The 20,417-nt window shown below is 46.0% G+C and overlaps 1 protein-coding gene and 1 long non-coding RNA gene across 45 annotated transcripts in view; one reads left to right on the forward strand and one right to left on the reverse strand.

The window, feature by feature from the left end:
- The window catches only part of Tcf7l2 (transcription factor 7 like 2), a 188,354-nt gene that overhangs the window by 49,296 nt on the left and 118,641 nt on the right, over positions 1-20,417 (reverse strand). For 15 of the 44 annotated variants that reach the window (XM_027406954.2, XM_027406959.2, XM_027406956.2 and 12 more), the window contains one exon: positions 18,927-19,070. The exons of 27 other annotated variants lie outside the window; for them this stretch is intronic. In XM_027406954.2, the coding sequence (XP_027262755.1) occupies positions 18,927-19,070 (144 nt within the window). The remainder of the gene's footprint in view (positions 1-18,926; positions 19,071-20,417) is intronic. 2 more of the 44 variants (XM_027406953.2, XM_027406981.2) reach the window with 1 other exon arrangement.
- On the forward strand, positions 15,636-20,068 carry LOC118237782. Its single transcript, XR_004768930.1, has 3 exons — positions 15,636-15,805; positions 17,999-18,078; positions 19,177-20,068. It is a non-coding gene; the product is annotated as an uncharacterized LOC118237782 (long non-coding RNA).

The following is a 20,417-nucleotide window of genomic DNA, read 5'->3' on the forward strand; positions in this document are numbered from 1 at the left end:
ACACACACACGAGCACAAAACTGACCACAGGTTGCAGACTGGATGGCCGGTAGTTGCAGGTTTTAAAACCCCGCACTGTCCTTGAAACCGAGGCCGCACACAGCTCCATTAGATACACATCCAGTGTTCTTGATCTATTATTTACAAAGAAAAACCCTTCACTGCTTAAGTGCCCCTTCTACTTCAGCCTTCCATTTCAACAGCATCAAACAACTTCGCAGGGGGACACACAAGACAACAACTTGTGTTCATCCTGGCGTTCTGGGCCAGTCAAAATTCTACTTAGATGGAGAAAATGGAGAATAACCTGAACGGAGATGTGGAATGACGCACAAATGGAGATTTGCACTGAAAATCTGATTTGTCACTTTTTAAGAAGCCACACAAGAGGCTTTGTTGTTTTGTTTTGTTTTTTAATCCCCCGTAAAAGAAAATTCCTGTTTGTGATAAATGGGAGATTAAAAACAAAAACAAAAACAAAAACAAAAACTAAAGGATGAGGAGAGGACTGTTTTCAAAAGGCACATTGGATGCGGAATTCTTTAATTATGGAGTCTGCTCCTTAAGTCAAAATGCATTCGATCTAATTAGTAAGCTTAGATCTCACCTTCGTACTGAACTTTAAACTCGCTGAAGCCAATTAAGAACTATTTAAATGAATATTAAAAGGATTCCTGTGATCATTTCTGACATGAGAGAAAACATGCTTTTCAGCAAAAAAAAAAAGGGGGGGGAGATTTACACAGCGTGCCTACATCTCACAAAATATTTGAATTGAGCCTTTCATTTAATCTGTGTCTCGAGTTCTACAAGTCGGCCATCTAGCACCATTCCTAAGCTCCTCGACCCTCCTCGGTCCTGCCTGCTATGAGCACCATTTAAACCACACTCAGAGGCATCTGTCGTTCAGTCTGCTCCAATTTTCAATGACTTATTAAGATTTACTAGATGGCTATACCATTTATTTAAGCCCATGTAGCTACAAATCCATACAACCTGGAATTAAGAGGGGGATATTCTTAGCAATTTCCATCTTGATATGCCAAAGCAAACTGGGCCAGTTAAATACATATTCTTTCTAAGTACATGCCTTGACATAGTTGTTTTTTGTTTTTTGTTTTTTTTTTTTTGGAGAATTAATAACTTACTCTATTTGCTTATGAAATCAAATGTTCTGGTGAAATTCTGTTACAATTAACACCACTAAACATGTGAGGTTACACTCAAGAAATTGTCACAGCTTAATCATACCAATGAGTCATTTAACTCACGTTTACTAATTCAATTTATCTTCATTTTGAGCTGTGTGGACTGATGGATTGTCATCATTAGAAATGACAAAACTCAACGCTGGGGAAAAACGTGGACCCGCTAAGACTGTGGCTTCTCCCAAGACCACACACCATTGCCTTCACAGGGACTGCCTGCAAGATGCCAAGTAAAGGACTCTCTGCTCCAAGAACCAGAGTCAAGGCCTCTGATGCAAAAGAGGTCAAGTAGACAAGCCAGGATCTACAAAGAAACATTTTCTATAGAAATCACAGCACGAAGGGCCAGCACACATGGGGCATTCCACGAGATTCTCCAGACACATTTTGGAAAATATAAAAACAAAGGGTCTGTTCTCCAAATGTGCAACTCATTGATACGCAATTCTGATAAAGATACAGGCAGATTGATAGAAAGATAGAAGATAGATAGATAGATAGATAGATAGATAGATAGATAGATAGATAGATGATAGCAATCTCAGGACAAACATACAAACCAAGAGAACTTAGCCAGTCATAATGCCAATAAGTAAGATGCTAGCAGCAGCAATTCCTGACTGTTTGTCAGGGGTTCCTTTGCAAAACTCACAGCATTAGAGACGGCATTATCGAGATTTTAGCAAGCATAAGATCATACTTGACCTGTAACAGCTGATAGTCACACTAAACCTACATGATGGGCTCTGAAAAGCTGAATCATGCTTGGAAACTTTGAAGATGCGTGACTGCCTACGCATCCAAAGTTTAAAAGGACCGTTTTTGCATTTGTGTCTGACTCGAGGATTTAGCTACCTACCTCTCAGTCTTTATTTAAAAAAAAAAATTGTGGTCAGATAACAGAAATCCTTGGGTTTATAGTAACCACGATGTCATCGATTTCTAATAAGGAAAAAAGAATTAATTATTTCTTTAAATGCTGGTGGGTAAGAAAAGAAACCACAGATTTTTCTGAGACCAGGAGAAGTGTGAGCAAAGACCAATAAGGAACAAAGGATCACAATTTCTCAAAAGGACAAATGGCTATCCTCGAAGAACCCCCTTAAGAGACCCCACCCAATATCAGTGTGCCCCACCAGCCAGCTCTCCCCTTCTCCTAGGTAATAACATACCTACTTGTGAGACTCAAGTCCTCATAGCCCTTGCCCACTTAATGAAGTATGGGCTGGGGAGAGGTAAACAATGACACCAAGTTGCTTTAGTGAGTTAGAAATTATGCTTGTGGGGATTTCTGCACAAATTTGCTTGATCAGAGTAATTTTTGTGCATAAGGACAGATGCTTAAAACCCTGCATGGCCAGGGCTTGAGGTTGGGTTTTGATTATTGAGCCAGAAGACTTCTGTCATTCATGGGGGCCTCCAATTAGTACTACCATAGCAATATGACAAAAACCGGAGAATGGGACTTTCAGCCAAGTGTCACTTGCCAAGGGAAGCAGGAGTCAAAACTAACAAGTTATTTGGAGGACAGGGGCAATTTTAACACCAGCCATGACAGAAACCCACCTGCAATGCTTTAAAGTAGGAAGGCTGCTGCTGCTTCTTTTTTTTTTTCAAATAAAGAGGGGATCTAAATATGCTATCCCAGCCAAATTCACCTCCCTGTATTGACTCAGATGCTGAAAATACAACACTGCTCATCTCTGCAGAAAGACTGAGCATTTCCACTGCATCGGGGGCCAAAGGACAGTGGAAAGACATGATGCCATCCTGAAAGTGCCCAATTCTCATTAAGTGGCAAATGATGGTTTTTTGTTTTGTTTTGTTTTGTTTTTGTCTTTGAATGTTTGTGTGTCATATGAGGTTTAGGGAGGCTTCCAAATGGAGTCCCCAAGTCCAGCGTGCTGATTTATACTCTATTTAAGTAAGCATGGAGACTTGTTCATAGCACCTGTGTTGTTTGAGAAATTAGCAGTACACCTGCCAAAGCCCAAGCTGTCTCAGCGGAATTCTCCAGGAGACTGAAGGAATGGGACTTATGAAGGCAGGTCCTTCTGAACCTGGCCAGTCGATAGCTAGAGCAGGAAGTCTCCCCAGCCCCCAAAGGGGTGTACTTGTGCATGCAAGCACATGTGTGAACTACCCACCATGCAGTGTCAAAGCAGGCAACAGATGTGACAGCCGCTGCTTTCCTAAGCCCCTTGTAAACACACCCAGAGAGTGACACACAATGGGCACATCCAGTGAATAATAAAGTAAAATTAAATTATGGCTTGCCTCCACCATAGCAACAACGCCCATTGGCTCTCACGGGTTAAGCCCTGCCAGGGTTCCTGCCAGAGCATGGAGTTGGGAATGTGCTTGCATTAGGCCCAGATGGAGAGCGTGTTGCAACGGCCTGCCTGAAGCAGACTGGGAAACTGGTTTTGAATGCAACCAAGCATCTTGGAACAGTCTGGACTGTGGGTTGTTTTTTTCAAATCCATCTTGTTTTTGTCTAGCGTATCCCTTCAAGGAAGCTTGGGAGAGACTATTTCTCATTCCAAAATAAAGACACACAGAGCAGCAACCCCATTTTACAGACAAAAAAGCAAACAAGCTCAGAGAATATGGAAGAACTGATCTAATGAAAGCTGGATAGCAATTTTAGTAAATGAAGATGAGGAAAGGGAGAAGGAAGAAGAGGAGGAGAAGATGAAAAGAACAAGAGGAGGAAGAGGGGAAAGGTTGGGAGAGAGGGGAAGACCGGCCAGGGAGAGGAAGACAGGAGGGAGAGGAAGGCAGGGAGGACGGAGAGGAGGAAGGGGAGGCCTCTGCTGCTGTCTTACAATCACAGGCTCTCTCTTGAATCCTTAGGGCTTCAGGTTTGCTCACACATTCAGTAAATATCACCCCGCCAGATTTCCATACTAAAGCTAAATCAATAAATCAACTGAGGGCAAGTCCTGGCCTCAGTGTGCTGAGAATCTTGAAAGTGTGAGCACTGCCACATAGTCAACTGACATCAGACAGAAAACGAATGGCTAGCTTTACGTACATGTTGGGGAAGTAACACAGCTTTGTATCGCTTAAAAAAAAAAAAAAAAAGAGCCTGCATGCTACACCATACTCTCACATTATCTAACCACAGGCTGTTGTGGAGATTAGAAGACACCATCGACAGGAACTCAGCGTCAACAAGCAGACTGCATTTGTTCTCAATATCGACCCAATGCTTTCTGTTTGGTTCACTCATTTGGCAAAATTAGTCTGTAGTTGAGACAGAAATATTACCAGCACTTAGGCAGTATTCATAAACACCAATATTGATTTGGATTTTATCTCTTTTAAAAATTTATTTTACATTTTTTAAACTTTGTATATATAAGTGTTCTGCGATCGTGTCTGGAACCTGCAGAGGTCACAAGAGAGTGTCAGATCCCTGGACCTAGAGTTACTAATAGTCATGAGCCCCATGTGAATGTCAGGTCCTCTGGAAGAGCAGCAGTGCACATAACCACTGAGCCATCTGCCCAGCCCCCTGGGTTTTGTCTCTTTGACCCAGGACTTAGTGTGGCCCATGTAGTGTTTGCACGCTGGGTTCCAGGCTTTATAAACTACAACAACTTAAATGACTAGTATAGATACACAACATTTTTAGCTGTTTTCCCAACTATAAATTAGGTAAAATATATAGATGCTCAGGGGTCAAGAAACAGCAATTAGAATCTACTTTGCTTTCACTGTAATTTTGAGGCAGCCAAGCTTGTCAGAAAAAGCACTTGCGAAACCAATGAGGTATGTAAGTTCAAAACATGCTTCCTGCCATGCCAAGTATAAATCCCATAGAACCGATTAAACATGGGTTAAATGCTTGATAAATGCAAGATACAAGAGCTGTACCTAAAAATACCACTGCTGGAATGTGGGGTCTTAAAGGAAGAAAGGGAAGAGAAGAGGCGGACAGACAACAAATGGCAGTATCTCAGAATTGAAATTATAAATTCTTTAAATACAGCTCCTCAAACACACTTCGTTAAAAGCAATTATTCAAATGGTGCTGGGCTCATGAAGAAGGCATGAGTACCTAGAACAACTGAAAGGTCATTATTATCTAAAGACGTCTCTACTCGGACACTATAGAGATCCATAAGAATTGATTTTTCTCGAAGAAGGGCTTCTTAAATCAGAGGAAGAAGCCAAGAATGACCATGCTTGTTCAAGACAAGGGCAAAGCAAATGTGTTGAGTGTTTCCTGACATGTCTTCACTGGCTTCAGGAACTGGCCTTTCGAAGCCTAAGTAACACAAAGCCAGTTTCTGCGATGGTTTATCAACATCTTCTAGTCAGAACCATTTGGAAAGGGCCGACTTTATTATACATTCACTCTGAACCACGATGTACTTAGAACGCTAAAGTTATCAGTGAGTTGGGCAAAAAAAATGCTGAGTGACCCTGCATTAAATTTCTTACTTGTGAGATGAATGGGAATTTCAACGTACAGTCCTTAAGCCCTATACGACCCTCTGTGAGGAAAATGAATACAGGATTGTCTTTTATAAATGCGTAGCATAAACTTTGTGTCATTCCCAGGATGTTAACCCCACTACCCTTCCTGGTTTACAGAAGGAAAAACCAACATTGCCAAGAATATACCCCCAAGCCTCTAAGTTAACACAATAAGACTCAGAGTTTCAACTCAAGTACTTCCTGGCTGCTTGCTCTCCCTAACCTCAGGTCCACCTCCCTGTAAGTCAACACTGTGTGACAGAGGGTCGTAGTGGAAAATGCCCACACGGCAATTCTAAAGTCTCAAAATATCCCTACCTCTATTGAACACACCGTGGTAAAGTGATGTGAGCACACACATGTGAACTGTTGGCGGGGATTGTAGCAGTTTCCTTTACTAACCGAAGGGACAGTTGGCAGGTATGGTGTTGCAATTAATACAGATAAACCATCAATAGCCTATCCGCCTTTTGATTTTTGAATAAACAAAGGCGGAATGCTGCAATTAAGATCAGAAGTGCCTCAGAAGGCCATATGGCCAAAGGGAAACAGAATGGAAACGCCACCAGCAAGAACGGGGGAGTCTTGTTATTCCTAAGGTGGAAGGATGATCTTTAACAAATGTTTTCCCCTGATGCCTGAAGGATAAGTGGTCTCCCAGCAGAAATGATGGCTAGCAATCAAAGGAGAAGCTGTGACCCAGGTCAGGGGCAGCCTGAGAAGCCAATGTTTGTGAGAATTACCACATAAATCCTGTAGGGGGCGCACCGTGGCCTGACCGGTTCAAGATGACCAGCCCTGTCCAGCCTTTCTGATGCCGGGGGATTTTAGGGGACAATTCAAACCCACAAACGCTGTGCAGTCAGCACAGTGGCTGGACACACTGATGCCTGGGGGTCCCCAGAGTCTACTCCTTAATACGTGGGAAACAATGACATCTCTATGCCCACAATGGCTTCAGTGTGAGCCCCTCCGCCCACAATGGCCCCATTCAATCCCCCACCACGAGCAATTGCCCCAAGTTTAACAGCCTGTGTTAGGGGGGCACCAGGCACAAAAGGAGGTGTTTCCAGGTTCAGTGAACATTTTACATCCATTCATCAGGGAAGGGACAAAAGCGATTCCCCACTTCACCTCAGGCAGGGAGGGCATCAATCCCTCCAAAGAGCAACCTTTGCGTGGTGGGGGCAGGGAACGCACTGTTTAAGGATGGTTGGTTGTGCAAACATGCTTCTGGATTATTTTTGCCTCCAACTAAAGACATCTGCATAAAAATGGGGATCTTTTGTCTCATAAGAAGGACCAAGAGAGACCTTTTGGGGGAAGAAGGGAGCAAAAGGAGTAAAAGGCGCCCAAATAAAGACTGAGGAGGTCGGAGACGGGAGTCTAAATTACATCTGGAATCTTTATTAGGAAAGTGGGCCACATTTTTTCTTTACTTTACATTTTTATTGGGGTTCGCTGGGACTTTTATTATGGAATCTGGTGTTGGCTTTGTATACCAGCTTTAATTACTGAGTACCCTGCCAGCCACACTTGACCAACACAGGCTGCTATAGGAAGCATTTCCCAGGACCTGAAAGCCTGACTCTCCTAATCGAAAGTGGAATACCTTGGTGTCTTGACTCCATCAGTCAACAAGGAGTGTTGTACTAGTTGATTAATAAGGCCTCAACTTAGCTAACTACTTAAGTCACTTTGTGAACAGCTATAGTGCACACAAAGTGATAATATTTGAAATAGCCTAAGTCATCCCTCACTCTCAGAGCGACACCCACCCACCCCTTCACCCTGCCAAGCTGCATTAGTCATACTAAACATAGTCTGCTCCCAACTAACTCTTCAAGCTTTGGCAAGCAGGGCCCAGCTGACATTCTGGGCTCAGTTAACATTATTACATAATCAGGGCTTCACTCTCTTCATGGGCCACAAGTCAAAACAAACTTGCTGAACTCAACCCAGGGCATCAGCCTGCTTCCTGGTTACATGACACAGGCTCTAACAGCAGGATGGAGCTCTTAGCAAAGCCGTAAACATCTCTAACTTGGTCTACAGCATCTCTAAGCTTGTCAACAGCATCGTGATCTCCATTCTACCTCCTGTACATATTGTTTTCAGAAAGTCTCCCCCGACACACACATTTCTGGGCTGTTAACAAAATCCAAGAAAGCAACAACCTAAAAGAATTCCCAAGCACCAGTCCTTGGGGAAAGAAGGTGAGCAAGAACACACAAATATTCATCTCTCATATAAATGGTTATGGTATGGTCTGTAGTCTCAGCTCACAGCCATGCTCCTGCCTCAGCCTCCTGAATGCTGGGCTTGCTGGTGTGAGTCACCTTGTGTGGTCCACTTTGCTAGGTGTTGCTAAAAGCCTAGTCATTGCTTGCAAGATTTCAAGTATTTTTTACACATAAGTTCTAGGTCCCGATTCCTATCTATCCTTCCACAGAGGCATTCATCCCCTGTCACCATTGTGTGAGTCTCCTGATGAGCCCTGCAGCATCCAATGTACAGGAAAAGTCATGATTTCAAGAGGGAAAAATTGACTTCATCCTGGACACTCTGGATTCCACACTGGCTTCCAAGGAGCCTCAACTTCGGCACAGAACAAAATGCAACTCTGCCATGCATCAGAGAGGTAGGGTAGGAAGACACACTCAGGAGAGTGGATTTCTGTCCTGGGTCCCTGTATCACCTGGTAATGTGGCCTCAGAGTCTTACAGCAGCCTTCTGTACCTGAGTCTCAGTTTTCAAATTTTCGAGAGAGGTTTGATGGAGTAGGTGGGGTATTGTTAGTCACTGCAACAACCCCCAGGTTCTACAGCAGATTTCTTCCAACCCACCAACTACTGAAAACAGATTAAAATTACTCTGGCTGGGGTGAGCTACTCAAGAGCCTGTGATGTGTGCTTTTGTATGTTTAGGTCACTCCGATAAGTACATTTCCTTGTCTGAGTTATTTTATTGCCTTCTCCTAGGAGTCCAGGCCCAGCAAATCTCGTAGTCCACTTGTACACAAACCTAACCTGTTAGGTAACATTTGATTTATCACCATCTCTCTGCCTCAATGCTATCTGTTTATGCACAGGACAGGCACCATCATCTCTCCAAACAATCGCTTCTTCTCTAATCCTGGAGACCATCTTTCTCAACTAAAATCTCAGAGAGGCTCACCCTCGTCTGAACAGGTCCCTTCTTACATCACTTCAGCTTTCTAAGAGTGTCTGAGGCCAGAATGCTCGGAAGCTCAGGCCGGTCACCACCCAATGGGTATGCTTCTGATAGGCAGGTATGCACTCCGGATTGATGCAGGCTAAGAGGAGAGGAGCGAAGGCTTGGTGTTAAAGAGGTGAGGATGGAAATGAAGCCCAAAACTACTACATGGAGGAGGTGGTTCAGCAAGACACAGGCCAAAAAAAAAAAAAAAAAAAAAAAAAAAAAGCCACAGTAGTTACAGAAGTATAGATTGGAGAGGCAGAGAAACATGTCCAGAACCACAGCTCTGAAGGTTCCCGAAACTCTGAAGGTGAACTTGCCCACTTTTTTCAATGCAGCTTTCCCTGACAGCTTCACAACCGAGGCCGTTCACACTAAGCCTGTCCACACAGGTAGAGGGTCTGATTTCCGATACAGCTCAAACTCCTAGAAGCTGGCTGACCTTGGAATTCCTTCTGGTGATCACCTCAGAGAGGAACAGGCCTCAGATTTGAGATGAGGCTCCATGGGAGATGGCGAAGAACTAAACTCAGCCCATGACTTCCAGCTAGACATAGAAGGGTCCCTTCTGCTCTCAGCCCTTCTCTTCAGGGTAGACTGGCGCCAGCCCTGCAGGACTAGATGGCATCCTATGAACTGGAGTCCAGTCCTCCTGGGGCTGCGATCCCTGTCACATACACATGTGGGCTTTTTATAGTTTCCAGACTCATGCTTGCACTGGGGAGAAGGTCTAGCCTCGATAAGCAGGATTTAAAGATCACAGGTGCTCTTTGTCCCCATGTGCTCCGTGCCTTCCATGTGCCTTTATTCCTCATCTACCAAGCCCACACAGCACTGTTCTGTGTGCCTAAGAATCTGGTTCTGGGAACCAGGCTCCCAGACAGCCAGAAGGGTAGAACAGGGTCACCCAAGGTCACAAACCATATAGGTGGATGCCCAAACTCTGGCAGCAGCCAGGAAAGAAGCCAAGTGTTGCCAAGACACTCCAGATCGAGTTTAATGGGAACTTTGGCATGTGTGTTTGTAAACCATCTGCAAGACCATTGGGGCGCTATGTCTTCTGACCTACAATTGTAGGGTCAGTATGTAACACCATGGAACATAACACCCTCTGAAGGGGGAAAAAGTCGCTTTTATACAGTGACCTGAAAGGAAACAGTAAGAAATGGGGCTGGGAGATGGAATGAGTGCTAAGATTCCCCCCTACCCCACCCCACCCCACCCCTGCCCCTGTTTCTTGATACCCTCCCTAGTATCCAGACGAAAACTATTAAGTTCAGGCATTGCTCCACAAGGGATCTTGGCCTCTGGCTATGAGAAGAATAGCATCAAAAAATTGCTTGCCAACAAAGCATAAACTTAAACAAGTCAGGATGGCACGAGGAGGCCACCCAACAGCAGTCGTCACAGATCGAAATCAAAGCAATGTGGCTCAGAGTGCCACAGGGAGCCCAGCGTCCTCGGGTGGGATGCTCCTCCACGCCCAGCAGCAAACCCTCCATCTCCCAGGAGGATGAGGAAGTCACTCATCCATCTGCCCATGTGACCACTTAGAGGGGCGAGGAGCAGGCATGGGCAGGGAGTGTCCAGCGGGTGGCACATCTGGCTTGCCAGAGAGAGTCCAGTCAGACTCCTGCCACTGTCAGCCCTAAGAAGGGTGGGTAAATGGAGCCATGAATGTCCACTAACCCTGAGTTGACCTATGAACAACGGTGCTGACTGCTCATAAAAGCACACCCCTATCTAAGGAACCTGCCTCAGTGACTTGGTCTATACAATGGGACAAGTTGTGGCCATGCCAAGACCACCTCCTCTTCCCCCCTCTCCTCGTGGGCCACCACCATGAGGAATGGAGCACAGCCCTATAAGGACCACACACTGTGCAAACATGGGCTTTAGGCTCTCAGTGCTCACACCCACACAGAAGACATACCATTAGCGAGTACAGAAAAATGTGGGCTTCCTCCCAGAGTCATTGTGGGTATTAGATTCCCTTCCTTCATAGAGCAACTACCATGAGCATGAACCTGACAAAAAGGAGTTAGGAGACTGAGGGCCCCCCACCCCCACCCCCACCCCGGACAGTCACATGTCCAATGCGCTGTCTCGGAAATACTTTCAGCCTTAAACCCCGTTTTAATCATTCCACCAAGTGGCTTTATTTTTTCCCCCTTCTCTCTTAATTTGTGGGAGCTAAGCAATTTTTTTACTGTGGGTGGTAACAAGAGTTGAACTGTTTCTAATTATTTAAAAAACAAAACCACACACACAAAACAAAACAAAACTCTATGTTGCCAATTGCTGAGAGACTCGGAACAACTTCCGGCTGGGCTTGGAGACGTTTCTCCCTTCCTCCTGTCCCAACCATCCTCAGCCAGAGTGTCTGGAGAGCATGTGTGCCTCTGCTTACAGCTTCCATGTCACAGGGCAGAAGGGGTCCGGGCAGTGGGGAGCTGGGCACCCTGTCTTGGAAAACATCTGAAACCCCAGGCTTTGAATCCCCAGGTCCCAATAATTACTCTCAGCAGAACCAGGGACAAATTATTAAAAAATAAATAAAAATAAAAATAAATAAAAAACTCTGTTAGCTTCTTTCTTGTTAAAATAAACAGCTGCTACTGACTGGGAGGATTGAGTGAGAATTATACAGAAAGGGACTTTGAAACAAAGCCTGGGATATAGGATAAGCACACAGTAAATGTTACCCATTGCTTCATTTATGTGCAAAGTTATAACTGGATATTTGTGTCCTGGGGGAGCTGTTAAGGGGAAGCAAGAATAGGTGTTGAAAAGAGCAGTGACTACCAGGCCGCTGTCTGAGAGTTTTAAGAGGTGGGATCTTGCTATGTTCCCAGTGCTGCCCTTGAACTCTGAGCGCAAGTGGCCTTCCAACTGGGACTACAGTTGCATGCCACCCATCTCAAGATGGCAGGTGTCCATAGAGAATAGGGGGAGTATCAATATCAAACCAACCCTACCCTACAAGGGCTGGGGACCCGTGAAAGCTGAGTGGTGAGCATGGAAGACGACCATTGTGCCTCTCCCTGCTTCTAAAGGGGTTTTCAGAGACAGAAAAGCTACAACTTGTTCTGGGTGCCCTTCTCCTCCTCCCTTCCAATCTCTGCTTCCTGCCTGGGTCACTGCTCATCCTTCTTCTCAGTTGGCTGCAATGGCGGGTCTCCAAGTAATTACCAAGACAGGAATTAGATTGCACAAGCATTTACATGTGTGTGATTGCTGTTACCTTCCCTAGCCAAATGCATCATCTTCGGTTCACTTGAGTGTGACACTCCAGCCGAGGGCTTTTCAGGTCACCTCTCATCATTTCCCAATAGGACGGGGCACGCACAGGCTACCCCGCCTTCCATGCCACCCCTAGAAAGCATAACCTCCAAACAACTGGGGAAGCAACAGCTAAGTCCCCCCAGGCATGAAATCAGCTTGTTGGAGAACCTAGGTGGGGACGCACAAACACTGCAAGCAACTCCAGAGATCTGGTCTCCCAGCTCTTCCTTTCATTGAGCTAATGGGACAAGTGAGACAGCCCGAGAGAACCAGGGTTAGGTCAACAAATCTACAGATCATGCTCTATCTTCACTGAGGACACCATGCCCAAATCTTGGTCATCTATCCTGGCATTTGCAAAACAACAGATAATTCAACATAGAAGGTTCCAAATTTGTTTCATTCCACCCTGCTGCCCCTGTGGATAGCAGTAGCAGGTCACCCTCACTAATGCCACCATCATCAGCATTAGCCTGAATTCTCGTAAGTCTGTAAGGTGGCCCAAGCAACCTAGTGTGCAGGCCAGAGTGTCTCACAAAGAAAAGCAGTAAAGGAAGCCAACAGGCAAAGCAGGGATTCCCTCTGTGTGTCCAAGAGGGTCTAGAGATGGGGAGGGGAAGAAACTGACATCAATCGTTAAAAATGAGCTTTCGGATGAAAAACTGCATCAAATCAACCCTCCTTCAAAATAAAAGTATGGGGTGGGGGATGGCTCAGCAGGCAAAGCCCGGCAAGCATTAAGACCTGGGCTTGATTGCCAAATCCTACATTAAAAAAGCCAAGCATGGAGACACACATTTGTGATCCCAGTGGAGGAGAGGACAGACACAAGTGTCCCTGGGAATCCCAGGCTAGCCAAGTTCACCTAGCAGTTCCAGGCCAGTAAGTGACCATGTTTCACAAAGAAAAGGTGAGAGGGGAATGACACCCAATATTGTCCTGTGAACTCCACTTGCACGAGAACACACACACACACACACACACACACACACACACACAGAGAGAGAGAGAGAGAGAGAGAGAGAGAGAGAGAGAGAGAGAGAGAGAGAGGAGAGGGGAGACCTCAGAGAAAGACTTTGCTCTCTGTGGCAGTAGCAGTGGAGGCTGACAGTGATCACATGCTGTGTGACACCACAGACAAAGAGACAGATAGACGTGTACTCAGACGAGCACACACCCAAGAGTGTTTTAATAGAGTTATCAACTTGGGCTGTACAAAAGTCACCTTGTTCCTCATTCTCAGCCCTAGCAGTGACCAGCAGTGGATCAGAACAGGGCAACCAAAACTTGATCCTGACTACATCAAGGGTCATGTGGATTCTACCACATGACCCCCAAACTAGAAACAAAGTGAGGGGGTATGAAGATATGGGGGAAACGGCTCAGCAAAATGTCTTGAGCCCAGACTGAGGACTTGAACTCAGAACCTCAGCATAAGCAGTGCACATTGGTCATCCCAGCACTGGGTAGCAGGAACAGGCGATTTCCTGATGCTCTCTTCTCAGATCATGTAAACAAGCAGTGAGTTCCAGGTTCAGTGAGAGACCCTAAAACACCAGACTGGCAAGCAGCTGAAAAAGATACCCATGGATGATTTCTGGCCTCTTTACACACATGTACACACATGTGAGTGCACACATGTGCCAACAGGTATACACCCCTCACACATGCATATACTCCCCACTCCACACACACCTGATTTTTTTTTAATTCAAGCAGGGTTGAAACAGACTCTCCAGGCAGGGGCAGGAAGGTCTTTGTGAAGGACAGAGGACGACCAAACTTCTTTTATAGGCTCTTGCTAAACTAGTAGCTGCCCAACAATAAATGCCTTTCAAATGAGGTTCCCTGGACACAGGGAGGAGGAGGTGTGCCGAGTAAGAGCTTCACTCTGCTCACACCAGTGACGCCCTTAATATAAAAGAAAGCCTCGTTCCAGAGTAGGGATGTCTCCTCTCTATGTCCAAGTCCAAAATGTCTACTTCTCCGACATCGCTAAAGAGATTGATACCAGGAAAGGCCCCGGAACCAGAGATACATCATAGAGGGGGGAGAGGGAGAGAGACTGGGAGGCAGTGTTAGAGCCCAGATACTGCTTTTATTTCGGGGGGGGGGGGTCATGAGAACGGAGGGTCTTGATGCTCTTGATGGAATCTAGCACATGAAAATCTTTCACTTAAAGAGCTATAAAGAGGAAACAAGCTGTCACCCACAGAGGCCCCAGTGTCAGGGATGTGGAGAAAGCATGTGACTAGCACAGAAGGGGGAAAGGGAGGCAGACACCAAGTTAAGGGCTTCTCACAAGGTAGAAGAGCCAGCCATCTTCCATAGGTGACTGCCCCACACAACAGGGACTTCTTAGCCCATATACCAGTTCACAGAGTAGGAGACAAGTGCTCGAAGCAACAAGAATGCCCACAGTGACATAGCTTTCTTTCAGTCTAAGAATGATAAACACGGGACAGAGGAAATGGGACAGTCCCCTTCCTATAGTCAGCGAGTACCACAGGAGTGGAGTGGAGACTGCACCATACACCCATTTGCTAGGATGCGGCCTCACTGGGGTGTGAGAAATACCCAGGAAGGACTTCAAAGTGACAAAGGACCATGTATTCATTTAGCCTAGAAGACCACAGTGGTGAGAACATATCCTGTCATAGGGGTGTAGAAGGGAGGAGGGGATTGATGGTGAATTTTTGTGTAGAGGGATTCTAGGTTGTACAAGGAAACCACGGTCCATACATTTGGGGGCTATACAAACCATTGCAGAATTTCCCTCTCTGGTATTTCCAACATACACCCTCTGCCAAGTGCCCTGCAGCCGTGAAGCTGAAGAACAGTCACCTTTGCTTGGGAGTGACAGCAGGGGGTCCCCACTTCTAGAATGGACAGCTTGGAGGAGTTAAAAGTCCACCCCATGTGCTTGGGAGAGCATTTCATATTTAAGAGTCACAGAACAAGTGGGGAGCATACGCGGTGTGAGCCCACCTGTGACTGTTGAAGCTCGGCTTTGGAACACGGGACATTCATCCGAATTCAAACTTTAGGGGGTGCATTTGATGTTGTTGCTCAGGCTGCTTCTAATTAGGAGGTAAACTTTGTTTTTATGGGGGAGGGGGTAGCTGGATGCTTGTTAAGCTGGAGTTATAACAAAGATTTACAAATCGGCACACACACATACACACACACACACACACACACACACACACACACACACACCATCCCTTCTAACATATACATTCATTTTCCATATATAGCTGAAAAGTAAAGAAGTTGGGAAATGAAATAATTATCTTTATTTGCTTTAAGTGACGAATAAGCAAAAATAAAGCCAGCTGTGTTACCATGCTTTTCAGAAACCAGACATACAAGAAGCCACAGACTTACAGGCTGTGGTCTAATAAACCTAGGGAAAGTTTCATTTCCCCTGTCCAACTGGTCAACCTCCTTGTCTCCACACTGGCTTTGCAGACTGAGCCAAACTGCCCTTCCCCCTTATGGTTGTAGGTTTCGAAGCTGAGGAGTAAGGAACATCGCTAAGTTGGCCCTTTCTGAGAGCACACACCTAAAAATGAAGTCAAAACAGGCTCACCACCAGCCAAAGGGTAAGTCAACCAAAAGTAAAAATAAAAGCTGAGGAGGCAGAGTGAGTGTACCGTCTTACTAGTTCCCCAGACACCAACTGGGGAAAGTTCATAGAGCCCCCAAAGAGGAAGGAAATGGGGAATGAGAGGAGGCTCCTGACAAAGAACTATTTAAGAAGTTTGTTTGCAAGCATTTCAGTGGCAGTGGTGGTGACTAAGCAATTACAGGCAAGCCCTCTCTTATCTGCAGGCAGTTATGCTGTGTCACACCCTGCCATTGTCACTATTCACGGCCCCAATACTGGGAGTTTGTGTGGCCAGTTTTAAAATGTACATGACTAGCTAACTAGAAAAAAGTGACTCATGCCTGTCCAGGTGGGTGTTGACTTTCTTAGTCATATTTACTCAACCCATCTATCTACTGAATTCCCTAGAGGAAGAGATAGATGGCAGATGGCAAAGGTCAGGACCTAAACCCAGTATCAAGGAAGGGAGAGAAGGACAATGGGTGTTGTTACTCAGAGATGATGAAGATCTCCTGACTGAGACACTCCAATTTCCAAGAATGTAGGGTGGCAAACAGGATCAAATGCACCCTCTTTCTGGTTCTGAGAGCAAATACAGAACCACGTCTGCTCTTAGCAGCATTTTTTTTTTTTTTTGGCAGCCACTCTCTAGTTGTGTGATCTTAAGCTGCTGTATGGCTCTGGCTCAGTTACCTCTATTTGCACAATGGGTGTGTGCAGTGCTGCCTATTATGACTGTTGTCGGAATCCAAAGAGTTAATACAGTAGTGCACTCCTTTACAGTAGTGCCGGGACCTCAGGAAGTCTGTGTGAAATGTCAAAGGATCTCCCTGGGTACCCAGAGGAGCAAGCCTGGCCGGTATTCCATTACCAGGCTTTTTACACATCCAGGCATTGCATCCAGGAGGAGCGAGAGCCTTGCCAATAGAGGTGACAGACTCAGGACTTACTGTTTGGTGACTGCCAATCATCCAGCTCCCTAGAGCTGTTTCTGGAATGCTCACACCACAGGTCGGGATTTTCACACTCCACCAAAATTCCACAAGTATAGAGTACTAACAATGTTAAACGTAATTCTCCATGCAGGACAGAAAGCATGGAAAGAAAGAGTTGCAGCACACACAGCTGAGCAGAACGTCAGTGACTAGTCCACTGCAAAGATGCTCAGGCATGTCTGGTCTCCTGTGCTTGCTCTGTTGAGCATGCTATTGTACTGGCTTTCTACACAGCCTATCCATGGACTAGGGGAAACTGAGGCAGAGGGCAGTTTGGTAACTTGCTCATACTTGGCACTTTTGTGCCTAGCCGATTCACATTCTGTGAGTTTATCCTTCATCTGGAAATGTGACTTTTTATTTTTCCATCCTGAGGACAAGCAGAAGAAATGTGGAAGGTCACTGGCGCCAGGGTTCTAATCGGCTCCTGCAAATCTTGAGCTACAAGGAAGCGTGTCTTTCTGTTTCCATTTCCTCATATCAAAACAGGTACCCGGTTCTCCTTTATCCAAGTCCCAACTCTGACCAAAGGTTAATGAGTTACTTTTGCCAGACCCAGTGGGCTAGCCTTATCTGCCAGGCATGGTGGGCTAGCCTTATCCTCAAGAGTCAGAATGAGCTGCTATGCTTAGGAAAAGCTGACCAGACAGGATCTCCTAAGAAAAACTTCAACAAGGTCACTATCACTGCAGAGTGTGGGCCTCAGTGCCCTGTCACGCTGAGTCAGCTAAACACACACTCGCACACACGAACCAGGTAATGGAGTGTAAGTACAGTCCAACTATAGGCATGCCAGAGACAACGGAGCAGGAGAGGGGCAACACCCCCAGAACACCCGTCTGTTTTATCCCCACTTGGATGAAGAATAATGGTTAGAGCATAGGAATTCCAAGGACACCGAGGAAGGTTTTCCTAGCACATGCTGAAACAAAAGACAGCATCCCTTGTCCTTACAGGGGTGAGAGAATGCAAAACTGCGTCAGTACGACCCCAACTGCTTGTGAAGTTTGGGAACATGAAGGACTAAAGACAGTCATCAAAAACAAGATGATCAGCAGGCAGTGCAGGGTCTGGGTGTGACATGCTGTCTACATGTTTTTCTGCGTGTCTCTGGTTCTCCTAAATGGCTGTTTACTGTTTCTTAAGCAGAACAAGGGTTTTAACGTGATTTCTCCCACAATTTCCCTCTCTAGACATAAGACATATGTGTGCATGCTCCACATCTCTCCAGGTGTTCATTCTGCCCACTAGAGAAGCCCTGCTTTCTAACCCAGTAAGTACCCTTCCGCACACAGCACACACTCAGCACCTAGTAGGGACACAATCACTGGTGTTTAAAAAGGACTCCGCTAATTGGCTTGTGAATATTCATGAAAACCAAAACATCATCCTCTATCTAAATCTAAGAGTTACTTTAATTTTTTTTGAAAGTCTGCATTGATGTTTGCTTTCCTGAAGATAAAAGAATGTTCTGCAAGTTCTTTATTCTTGGGACTACTAATTTGAAGAGAGCTGTCACTCTGGAGCACGGAGTCGTGTGGGGTATTGACATCGCATTGAATTATTTAAAGGAAATTAACAATGCTTCCTGTCCTTGGAGAACAACATCTGTGAGCAGTCATTGGGCTGTGCCTGCCTCTGCTAGCCAGGGATCTTGTGGTGTGGGAGGCATTTCTCAGCACCCTGAGTTTGAAAAGAAAATCTATACTATAGACTGCTAATTGCTAGTAGCAATGGCAAAGTTGAGGTGATAGCTTCCCTTCCAGTGGGAGCCATAAAGAGCCCCAGGGAATTACTTTCTAGGTTCAAGACTGATGGAATAGCGTGCATGCTTGCGTGTGACACTGGGTCATGTGGCCTTTATGAGCCAGCGGGCATCACGCATCCAGTCTGGCAGCACCTCCACCCTCCTCTTGTAAAGTGGTGGTTTTATGGCTATGATTTCCCTATCAGTGGTCAGCACAGCCAGACATCATGGCACCTGAAATGAAAGTGACCCAAGGAGAATTGAGGGATGGAGGTGGATGCATGGGCCCTGCCCTCGTGTGAGGGAAACTTTGGATGGGTGACTTCATTTCAAGGCTGGCTCATCTCATACCGTCATTGTGCTCCGAGACCTACCTCCAGACACCAGGGCTCCCCAACCTTGTGTAAGGAGTGGCTGCTTTTCATGTCCCTGAAGACTTGCGTGCTGACAGTGAAGTCTGAGGGGGGGTAGAAGTGCTGACAGGCATGTCCCTGAGTGCAGCAAGGGAGGGGGCTCTGCTGCCAGGAAGAAAGGGGAACAGAGTGAGGCTTAGCAGGGAGAGAGCTGAGTCACCAAGGCATACAGTCCACAGCCTGACTCTCCACCTAACCCATGTTTCCCTAGGTGCCCCAAAGGAGCCCAGGACTCTCATCGCCTCCCTACCATGCAGCTGGAATCCCTGGGAGACATCTCAAACACAACCTCCTCATGCAACCTTCCTACTAAGTCCCTTCCCACCTTGTCCAGCCATGACGGCATCATCCCCTAATGTACACTGTTGCTCCTTCCTCTAAGCAACCAGCCATCTGGTTAACTTACCTTACCGAAGTGTCTATTGCGATAAGCCTTGTGGGTTTGCACCTTGCAATCATGTGTACTTTATATGTATATATACCTTACAGTCATACATACTTATGTATGACTGCATTCACTGCTTGAGCTGTTAGGGCTCCTGTCTTAATTAACACCCCTTTGTTCCCCCAGACTATAGCCTTCTAAGAGAAATTACAATAGCACCACACGGGACCCCTCTATGGATGAGGAGCTGAACACCCATGTGTTCAGGAAGTGTGATGAAGAAAAGTCTACTCAATATGTGTCAGCTCCCAAAAGCTGCCTTCTCCATCCGGGCCCCTAGAGAGGGTGGTGCTGACTACTCCATTAGCTCTCACAACCACCACATGGGGTAAGAGTGTTCTGCCCATTTCCCAGAGGAGGAAACTGACTCAGAGACGTTAAGGAGCATGCCCAAGGTCACACAGCTAGAGGGACAGGATGGACTGTGCTTAGTCAACACCAGCAAATGGCCGCTGTGTAGACCCACAAGCTTGGTCAGAAATTGGTTATAGCTCCATTTACAAGGTAGAGAACTTAGAGGTAGGATTTAGGGGTGTGAAGAAGGGCTACTTCAAAAGAACAAATGCCATTCCAGATTTTTCAAGTTTGTTGGTTGGTTGGTTTTCTGGTGCTCCTGGGGTTTGAACCCAGGGTCTTGCACATGCTATGCAAGAGCTACATCCCCAACACGGGAGGGAGGGAAGGAAAAGGGGAAGTGTATCTTTTTATGTTCATTGCAAAAGATGCACTAGTAAACTCACCCAGCCCAGATGCCTACAGATGATTCTGGAAGTAAAGATTGGGAGCCACAGCCCTGGGGCAGCCTACAAGGCCACCAATCACAACACCATTTTTCCACATGTCCTGGGTTGCTTTCGGGTATTACAACCATCCACAGGCAAACTGAGCTCCCCAGGTGACAAAGGACAAACGACTGCTAGGAGCTGGGGCCTGTCCAGGAACAGCAGCTAAGGGTCAGGAAGAGTGCTGGCCTCCTACCATAGAGCTGCCGTGTGCCCATCTGGGAA

The sequence above is a fragment of the Cricetulus griseus genome, chromosome 3 (genome assembly GCF_003668045.3).
Source record: "Cricetulus griseus strain 17A/GY chromosome 3, alternate assembly CriGri-PICRH-1.0, whole genome shotgun sequence".
Taxonomy (NCBI): Eukaryota; Metazoa; Chordata; class Mammalia; order Rodentia; family Cricetidae; genus Cricetulus; species Cricetulus griseus.